At 39.0% G+C, this 10,908-nt stretch overlaps 1 protein-coding gene across 1 annotated transcript in view; it reads left to right on the plus strand.

The window, feature by feature from the left end:
- The window catches only part of sypl2a (synaptophysin-like 2a), a 58,173-nt gene extending 47,574 nt beyond the window's left edge, over positions 1 to 10,599 (plus strand). The window contains exon 6 of the mRNA XM_020617885.1: positions 6,911 to 10,599. Within this exon, the coding sequence (XP_020473541.1) occupies positions 6,911 to 7,036 (126 nt within the window). The 3' untranslated portion in view covers positions 7,037 to 10,599. The remainder of the gene's footprint in view (positions 1 to 6,910) is intronic.
- Positions 10,600 to 10,908: the final 309 nt, after the last annotated feature.

The raw sequence follows: 10,908 nt of genomic DNA on the forward strand, positions 1-10,908 counted from the left end.
TCTACAATGGAATGGTTCACAAATAAACATATCCAGGTGTTAGAATGGCTATGTCAAAGTCCAGACCTGAATCCAATCGTGAATCTGTGGAAAGAACTGAAAACTGCTGTTCACAAATGCTCTCCATCCAACCTCACTGAGCTCGAGCTGTTTTGCAAGGAGGCATGGGCAAAAATTTCAGTCTCTCGATGTGCAAAACTGATAGAGACATACCCCAAGCGATTTACAGCTGTAATCGCAGCAAAAGGTGGCGCTACAACGTATTAACTTAAGGGGGTTGAATAATTTTGCACGCCCAATTTTTCAGTTTTTTATTTGTTAAAAAAGTTTGAAATATCCAATAAATTTCGTTCCACTTCATGATTGTGTCCCACTTGTTGTTGATTCTTCACAAAAAATTACAGTTTTATATCTTTATGTTTGAAGCCTGAAATGTGGCAAAAGGTTGCAAAGTTCAAGGGGGCCGAATACTTTCGCAAGGCACTGTACCACCACCCACAGGATTCTTCCCATTCTGGCAACTCAGCACAGGGCCTTTGTGCCAGTTGAACAGTGCAATTGCCATTTGTGGCATTGCAGTAAATGTTCCAGGATCTGAGGAGGACTGTGTATTATGATGCCCTGTATTTTCATTCAACAGTATTGATACTTCACCCAATAATTAATGAACTGCAGGCATGGGACCACCAAATTCATAATTCTGTACTTCTACAGACTCCACCAAACCCTATTCGGATCCAGTTGTAACTTCCACAGCAGTCCTCCTGTTCTTCCAGTCTCCAGGACCGCCTTCAGGGTTTTATGGCTGTGTTTTTCTGTGCAGTTGTACCATCAGGCCACTTTAAAGCTCCAGTGGTGGTAATAACTGTCACACCGTGGAGCCACCGAATGCCAAGTTGTACCCTTGATCATGCAATTGACTATGCAATTGCGGTAGCACATGCATCAGTTTTCGCTAAGTCACCCTTGGGGACATACCACAGGTCCTTGGAAGTTGGCATCTTTTGTATATACAAGTTTTCTTCATATGGGTCAAAAACATCAATGCCCATCTGTGGTTGGGGTTGCTGAAATGATGAGATCAAAAACTTCCCTTCCTTCAACCATATCCAGGCATTTACCAAAATAAACATAGCCATTCCTGATTATAGCCCCACTAGCATAAATGAATAATGATAGGTGCCATGCACTGCAATTCAACACTTTATATTCCAAACTCACCACTAGATATTGTTGTCCTATGCAATTTTTATTTGTAAAAAATCTTGAACCCCACATATCATTTTTCTTCCACTTCACAATTATGCGATACTTTGTGTTGGTCTATCACATAAAATCCCAATAAAATACATTTAAGTTTGTGGTTGTAATGTGACAAAATGTGGAAAAATTCTAGGGGTATGAATACTTATGCAAGGCACTGTGTGTGTGTGTGTGTGTATCTGTGTGTGCATACAGGTCTCTATAAGTACTTCATTTTTATTTTTATCTCATTTCCTAATGCATATTCCTTTGCTTGTTTGTATATTACTTTACTTTGTTCTCTCAGCCTTATATTGTTTACTTGCCCATTGCTGCCTTACATAAGGATACAAGGATTTTTTCCGGCAGCTCTCGGCTTAAAAGACAGACATATTATTTACATTACACAGAATTGTCAAAAAAGTCAATATAAAAATATGAACAAATATGCGTTCCGACAGCACCAGCTATGATCAGCAGCATGGAACATACAGTAAGTTCAATCAGAAAGAATGACATTTTGTAGAGTCACTGTAACAATAATGAACAGCAATAACAAAATTATAATTTGCATTTGTATTTATTTAACCATGTAAAATTCCACTGTGATTGCCAATCTCATTTTAATTAGAGTTGGTGCACACTGACTGACCTGGCCCATAGACCCAGAAACAAGAGATGAGTATAAGTATGCGCCAGCATTCACAGATGACTGCTCAGGGGTCATGTTTGTGTATTTTTTGAAAACCTAATGTGGATCAGCTAAATCGACAGAGAAATTCATTGCAGATACTGTGTTAACCTTATACCACAATGCTCCCTTCAGTAGGTGTCAAATTCTTTGCTGATATACAGTGCCTTGCGAAAGTATTCGGCCCCCTTGAACTTTGCGACCTTTTGCCACATTTCAGGCTTCAAACATAAAGATATAAAACTGTAATTTTTTGTGAAGAATCAACAACAAGTGGGACACAATCATGAAGTGGAACGAAATTTATTGGATATTTCAAACTTTTCTAACAAATAAAAAACTGAAAAATTGGGCGTGCAAAATTATTCAGCCCCCTTAAGTTAATACTTTGTAGCGCCACCTTTTGCTGCGATTACAGCTGTAAGTCACTTGGGGTATGTCTCTATCAGTTTTGCACATCAAGAGACTGAAATTTTTGCCCATTCCGCCTTGCAAAACAGCTCGAGCTCAGTGAGGTTGGATAGAGAGCGTTTGTGAACAGCAGTTTTCAGTTCTTCCCACAGATTCTCGATTGGATTCAGGTCTGGACTTTGACTTGGCCATTCTAACACCTGGATATGTTTATTTGTGAACCATTCCATTGTAGATTTTGCTTTATGTTTTGAATCATTGTCTTGTTGGAAGACAAATCTCCATCCCAGTCTCAGGTCTTTTGCAGACTCCATCAGGTTTCCTTCCAGAATAGTCCTGTATTTGGCTCCATCCATCTTCCCATCAATTTTAACCATCTTCCCTGTCCCTGCTGAAGAAAAGCAGGCCCAAACCAGGATGCTGCCACCACCATGTTTGACAGTGGGGATGGTGTGTTCAAGGTGATGAGCTGTGTTGCTTTTACGCCAAACATAACGTTTTGCATTGTTGCCAAAAAGTTCGATTTTGGTTTCATCTGACCAGAGCACCTTCTTCCACATGTTTGGTGTGTCTCCCAGGTGGCTTGTGGCAAACTTTAAACAACACTTTTTATGGATATCTTTAAGAAATGGCTTTCTTCTTGCCACTCTTCCATAAAGGCCAGATTTGTGCAGTATACGACTGATTGTTGTCCTATGGACAGAGTCTCCCACCTCAGCTGTAGATCTCTGCAGTTCATCCAGAGTGATCATGGGCCTCTTGGCTGCATCTCTGATCAGTCTTCTCCTTGTATGAGCTGAAAGTTTAGAGGGACGGCCAGGTCTTGGTAGATTTGCAGTGGTCTGATACTCCTTCCATTTCAATATTATCACTTGCACAGTGCTCCTTGGGATGTTTAAAGCTTGGGAAATCTTTTTGTATCCAAATCCGGCTTTAAACTTCTCCACAACAGTATCTCGGACCTGCCTGGTGTGTTCCTTGTTCTTCATGATGCTCTCTGCGCTTTAAACGGACCTCTGAGACTATCACAGTGCAGGTGCATTTATACGGAGACTTGATTACACACAGGTGGATTCTATTTATCATCATTAGTCATTTAGGTCAACATTGGATCATTCAGAGATCCTCACTGAACTTCTGGAGAGAGTTTGCTGCACTGAAAGTAAAGGGGCTGAATAATTTTGCACGCCCAATTATTCAGTTTTTTATTTGTTAAAAAAGTTTGAAATATCCAATAAATTTCGTTCCACTTCATGATTGTGTCCCACTTGTTGTTGATTCTTCACAAAAAATTACAGTTTTATATCTTTATGTTTGAAGCCTGAAATGTGGCAAAAGGTCGCAAAGTTCAAGGGGGCCGAATACTTTCGCAAGGCACTGTATAAAGCACTTGAACACAGCCGAGGCCAACAAAGTGCTTAACCGCCCCTCCTCTGGATCCGGGAAGTGTATAGTCAAGTGAGTCCAGATCCAGAAGAGGACTCCCTACAATGCCCTGAGCTGTTCTCACCACCCGGGTCAAGTCCTTTCTGTCCTGTGCAGTGCAGCTCCCGTATCACACTGTTGCACTGAGACAGAGGATGCTCTCTACTGTCGCTTTGTAGAAGTTTGCAAGCAACTGAGAGGACTTATCTTTGTCTTGAAAAGTGAACAATTGTACACAACAAAATTTCTTACAGCTAAACAAAGACAAAACAGAAATCATCCATTTTGGACATAAAGAAAGAAGGCTAGCACTCAGTGTTTACCTGAATTCCAGGACACTGAACACTAACACCTGTGTCAACAGTCTTGGGGGCAATTAAATTTTAATGGCCACACCAAAGCTATAACAAGGTCATCATTCTGGCATCTTAAAAATAGGATTTAGAAAAAATCATTCATGCTTTCATCTAGGGTAGACCACTGTAATGCACTCCCGATTGGCCTCACCAGTAGGACCATTAGATTATTGCAACTCGTTCAAAATGCTGCTGCCAAAATACTGACAAACCCCAAGAGGCGAGAACATATTACTTCAGTCCTTAGATCTGTGCACTGGCTTCAGTTAAATATAGAATTGTGGCCATACTTACTTTCTACAAGTCTCTCAATGATCTGGGCCAAAAATACATCAGATACAGTATGTTTGCTGAATACAAGCCTTGCAGGTGTCTCATATTTGCCGGGACTGGTCAACCAGTGGTGCCCAGAGTTCAGATCAGAACAGTGAGAAGTCACAGACTGCCACAGCTATGCTGAAAGTAAAAGGGCTCATCAGTTGCATGTTGCATAAATGAATTGTTACTTTGTGTTGTCATATAACTGTTACTGTTGATTAGCATTTTAATGTTTTTATCAATTTTTCATTCTAATATTTTATCTATACATATGTGCATTTTGATGTTTTATCTGTTTCTTTGCATTGTGTAAAACACTGAATTTCCTTTATGTACAAAAATGTGCAGTAAATAAACCTGCCTTGCCTTGTATTGCCTCTAGTTGGAGTATAACCAGTGCCATCTGGTGTTCAAAGTAAAAACAGCATTCCCTTTCAATGCTGGGATTGCGTCATTATACACTACAGCAGTGTAGGGCAGGAGTGCCCACACTTTTTCACCTTGCGAGCCACTTTCCAAATGACCAAGTCAAAATGATCTACCTACAGTAAAAATACTAAACATATATTCATATACAGTGCCTTGCAAAAGTCTTCATACCCCTAGAATTTTTCCACATTTTGTCACATTACAACTACAAACCTAAATGTATTTTATTGGGATTTTATGTGATAGGCCAACACAAAGTATTGCATAATTGTGAAGTGAAAGGAAAATAATGCGTGCTGTTCAAGATTTTTTACAAATAAAAATCTAAAAAGTGTGGCCTGCATATGTATTCAGCCCCCTTGAGTCAATACTTTGTCGAAGCACCTTTTGCAGCAATTACAGCTGCAAGTCTTTTGGTATGTCTCTACCAGCTTTGCACATCTCGAGACTGCAATTTTTGCCCATTCTTCTTTGCAAAGTAGCTCCAGTTCAGTCAGATTGGATGGAGAGCATCTGTGAACAGCAATATTCAAGCCTTGCCACAGATTCTCAATAGGATTTAGGTTTGGACTTTGACTGGGCCATTCTAACACATGAACATGCTTTGATCTAAACCATTCAATTGTAGCTCTTAGCTGTATGTTTAGGGTCGTTGTCCTGCTGGAAGGTTAACCTCTGCCCCAGTCCTAAGTCTTTTGCAGCTTCTAACAGGTTTTCTTCCAGGATTGCCCTGTATTTACTGTAGCTCCATCCATCTTTCCATCAACTCTGACCAGCTTCCCTGTCCCTGCTGAAGAAAAGCATCCCCACAGCATGATGCTGCCACCACTATGTTTCACGGTGGGGATGGTGTGTTCAGGTTGATGTGCAGTGTTAGGTTTCTGCTACACATGGGTAAGTCTGTAAGTTCCAAAACAGTCCATTAGCCCTGGATTTCAGCTGAATGTCAGCCTGTAGTGGCAATATCCCATCCTCCCCTCCAGACCAGTTCAGGTGAAACAGCGTTGCAATTTTTGATGCGAGTGAATCAACCTCAATATCTTCCCTATATTTTGTTTGAAAGCATGAACCAAGCTGATCATACTGACACACGATCTACCAACACTACCTTCGCAATCGACGTATTGGGCACCCCTGGTGTAGAGTTTCAGTAACATTGAAACCCCCTCCCCCCGACCCTCTTCAGGATAAACAGTATAGATGATGGATGGATGACATCTACAGTACATTTACTGACAATGCGACTGTCTATATATGTATGGATCACACTTCTTTCAAACCTTTTTAACCCAAGTATGTTTTGTGTTACTACTGTCGAGGTGGTTGTGTTGAATACTGAACTGCAACAGATATGGTCATGTAGGCTGGTGAAAAGTTTTAAAGTTCATCACACGATTAGACTGGAACACACGGGGAGGGATGTAATATCTGAATGTACTGTAATGCAGTCCAGTTCAACTCCAACATTAAAAGACTCTAGAAATAGCCAGTTTAAATGAGCACCCCTTCAAAGCTTTGCGATTAAAGCCTGAACTGAATGATCTGTTCAAGTACATAATAAATAGTGTTAGACTGATTGGTTGGCCAATTAATCGGGCTGATATGTCATTTTTAGAAAATCAATTTCGACTGATGTTTGCACTCACAAGGGGTAATTAACAAAAATATCTTCAGACATCTACAGGGCAGCCTTGTCGGTGTTTATTTTTCTTTCAGAGTTCAGTTTTTTTAATTTCTTATGAACAGTTTTTTAAAATGTTAAATAAGGGGAGTGAAGATTGTAGCAAACATTCATTTTTTATTTTCAAATACTTGAAATGTAAATATATCCATAATTCATTGTTAAATAAATGTTTATGCTCAGCAAAGTAGTATCTAATTTGTTATCATGAAATTGTTGTGTTCTATTTGTTGGGCCTTCTCAGCCATCGGCCTTCCCGGTCTCTAAAGATTGGTATTGGCATCAATCAGCCACTAATCATAAACATTATTTGTCACAAATCATCTCCAGTAATCATCTTTTTCTGTTTATCTGTAGATTTTTGGATTTTTGAACTTGATCTTGTGGGCTGGTAACTGCTGGTTCATTTACAAGGAGACTCCTTTCCACAAGGATGCCAACCCACCCGCTACCGTAGAGGAAGGAGGGGCCCCTGCACCGTAGCCACATCACTGAGGGTCCTCAAGCATAGCCCAGTACCCACAACACAAATGCTTTGTGTCCAATACTGGTCTCTAATGTTAACCTCCAGAAATAGAAACAAATGAGAGTCAATTGTCCTAAATACCCTGAACACTTGTCAGAGCTACTTTGCATGTTTAGCTCAAGTTAACCTAGTCCCCAATGACTAAAAACTGTTCCTTATTTTAAAATCAGTTCCCATGTGCCTTAAACTCTAAGTGCAAATACAAACTTAGATGCATACTGTGTACACTAAAAGCTACTGTTAATGTAGCCTGAGTTGAAATATAAAGCTCTCTATGTGATGTTCAGTGACGCAGGCCTGCAGTACATTTGCTTCCACATTACCACATTGTTCACCCTTGATGCCTGCCCTTCAGGGAGCTATCTAGTGATAAAACTGTGATGTAAGGAACAAGAATCTCTGCTGGTCCTCTTGCCAGGGGAACAAGGCACAGGATTAATAGAGGTTAAAATCACAGCCCATAAGAAACAACATCCAGAAGCAGATATTTAGGTGGGAGCAAATGCACACCTGGGGTTCTCTTGAGCCGGAGTAAAGTAGGCCCTGCTTTACTTCTGTTACCTAATCTGTCAAAGCAAGTGCTACAGTACAGATTCCAAGTAATCTAATTCTAAACACATCAGTCTCTTCAATTTCAATATATTAAAGCCAAAGTTTGTTGAATGCTTTATTTTTCCAGTTAAACAGCTGATACCATAGTCCTGTTGTATAATCAGTTTAAGGCATGTATTGATATAAGGCTCTCTTCTTTAGTTTGTTCCAGGCCATTAGACCATCCAACAATTAAATTAACAGCCATGCCATTCCCCCACTCATGTCCTAATTCTCTGATACACACCACATTATGACATAATCAAATGGCTGTTGCAGTTTCAACACATTTTGATTTTCTTGTGCTTAACTGTTGATGGCAAAAGGAATACACACTATTTGTAAAAAAAGAAAACTCACACTACAGTCTTCTGCACATCTCTGTACTTCAGGTGGGAAAGCGGAGACCTTTCAGTGTCTTTTCAGTGATGTTTCAGATTGTGACACTTGTTTATATTTTCAGCCTGGTGCCAGAACAAGGCAGACATGTTTATTACTCCAGTAGCTGTTGTACATGATTTCACAGTGGAAATGGCGCATGCCAGGACAAACTGTTTAGTTTCTGTTTGATCAAAATGTTATGATTAGACTACTCAGTAACACTAAGACTCATCCTTGGTTGAACTATCTTTTGCAAAAGATGATTTGCAGTGACATTATTTGTAAACAGTTCATATGTATTTTTTTATCTACATTAACTGGTCCATTGCCTTTTATTTAGAATCAGTGTTGGGTTTCTGTTTGTATTTCAAATTGAAAAAGTGTCATTGTACCGCTTCACTTGTTTTATGGCAAATTTATTGTACTTGTTGTACCGTTGTGTAGATTTAGGCTGAACCTTTTGAAGACAATTCAGTTAACACAAGTTGCAAATGTGGTTGCCAGATTGAAGTAATCTGGCAGTGTCTATGGCCCCTGCCCAAAACTCTGCTCTACATGTAACGTAACAGCTAATGCCATACTTCTACAGTTGTTGAGTCACTACTGATGACTTTGGTCAGGACTTGTCTAGACTGCACTAAGAGATCTAATGATCTCTCTGAAGTATATGTACTTTAATAGGTTGTTTTGACTGGAGCTATTGGGCAGTCTGTGCAGCTGTTCTGTTTCATTGCCATAGTCTCTGAGGGAAATGAGGTGTTTCATTCGCAATAAGCAAAATAATATAGTTCTCTTGACATATTAAAATTAGACAAAACTATTTAGTGAGTTTATCAATTTTAAATGGTAAATCTTCATTTATTTAGAGCAGTGTCTGTTGGTTTATTGACATTGGACTTGATGCTTTTTGTGCCTTGTTTGTGCAAAAGGAAACTTGATTTATCTATCCTGATGTGTAAAACAAAGCAACTGCTGGATTTACTGTATATTGCAAAATTAGTTTATATATTAGTACATCTAGTTGTTCACAACCTACTCATGCTTTACAAACATTTAAAGGCACTATGCAGGATTTGATTACTGCATCTTTCATATTAGTCTAATAGTATATGGTGATCCAGTTTATTCCCTGCATACAGTATGTTCCTTTCAGACCATCCATTCGGCCAGGCCGTACTGTACAATGTTTTTTTTTTTATTATTATTCATTCTCCAATTCTGTATATAGTAATTTTAATTTCCTGATAGCAGTTGAAATGACCTGATTAGACAAATTAAGTACTATTCAACCAGAAGTGTGTCTGTTGGGATACTGCTTAGTATAAAAGTGAATGTCCGTGTCATTCTTCCATGACAGTTTTGTCACTCTTCTCTCCTGCCCAAATGCCACTCCTCTCTTCCACAGTAAGAAACTGAAAGATGGGCTGCAACCATAATTAATATGCTACCAATGCTTAGAGCTGGAAAGTAACCAAATACAATTGCTCAAGTACTACCTAGAGGCAAATATTTCTTGTATACCTTTAGTTACTTTTCAGAATCCGATGAATAAAACAAAATACAGAATAATCTTGAGACTTTGGAGAGAAATTCACAAGCTTTTCAGCAGTCATTTAAATTGTAAGCATGTAAGATGGTTAAAATGAGCTCAACTTTTACCAGCTGCAACATTAAAGTGATGAATACAGTAATGCATCAGTAATTGTAATCCAATTATATACAGTACTGTGAAATCTGCCATTCTGCATTTTGGGTGCTTTTACTTTTGGTACCTTAGATAACATTTTGAATGCAAGACTTTTATTTGTAACAGAGTACTGTATTTTTACATTGTGGTATTGCTACTTTTACTTAAGTAAACAATCATCACTTCATCCACCACTAATCACAGTACAAAGCTACACTGGCTACAGGATTTTCTTAACAATTAAGAGTTTATTTTATAAAGTAAGTGTAGTAAATTGTCTTTTTAAAATTTACTGGATAAGTTAGAATTATTTTCAGCATTCATTTCAGTGTAGTGTTTGTATGTTAATATAAAGCTAATGCTAGCAGGCAGTTAGATTTTTTTTTTTGTAGCAAAAGCAAATAAGATAATATGTTAATTAGTGAACTTCAGAGGGCACATTTTGTTAGTACCGGACAGAGCCAGGCTAACTGTTTTCCCTGTCTTCAGTCTTTATGCTAATCTAAACTAATGGACTGGTAGCAGTAGTGTCATGTTTACATGTTTAAAGTACAGCCATTATGCGTGACTGTGGTTGTCTACACCATATACATACACTTGGTACCTGTTACAGAGACAATTTTCTAGTTCTTTTTTTAATAATGCTTTGATACAATGGAAGGTTAAAAATGTGTTACTATACTAACAGTTTGGGTCAGCATGTGGTAGACTCGTGACCTGTCCAGGGTCGACCTTGCCCCTCACCTGACAGACCTCCGACAGACCCCAACTCTTGGTGGGCTGACTTCTGCTTTGACTGGTTGGGGTGAGTGGATAGAGGAGAGAGAAAAGAAAAGCAGCAAGACACAAAGACAACAACCAGTCAAACACTGGGCAGGTTGATGTGGCCGGTGACTGCTCATCAGAAACGTAGAGCTCCAGAGCCAGGGCTACATGCAGGAAGGTACACGGAGAGAGAGGGAGAGAGAGAGGACACGCTACGGGAGAGAGGAGACACAAAGTTAGTGACACGTAAAATCAAGATCAAAGATTTTTGTCAATTCACTATATGTGCAGCACATACAGAAAAATCAAAATACTGTTTCTCACAAAAATAGAATAAAAGTAGAATAAACAGAATAAATGGAATATGAAAACTGAATTCAAGTAATAAGGATAAACTAGATGGTA

This window comes from Monopterus albus, unplaced genomic scaffold, assembly GCF_001952655.1.
Source record: "Monopterus albus unplaced genomic scaffold, M_albus_1.0 scaffold196.1, whole genome shotgun sequence".
Classification (NCBI taxonomy): Eukaryota; Metazoa; Chordata; class Actinopteri; order Synbranchiformes; family Synbranchidae; genus Monopterus; species Monopterus albus.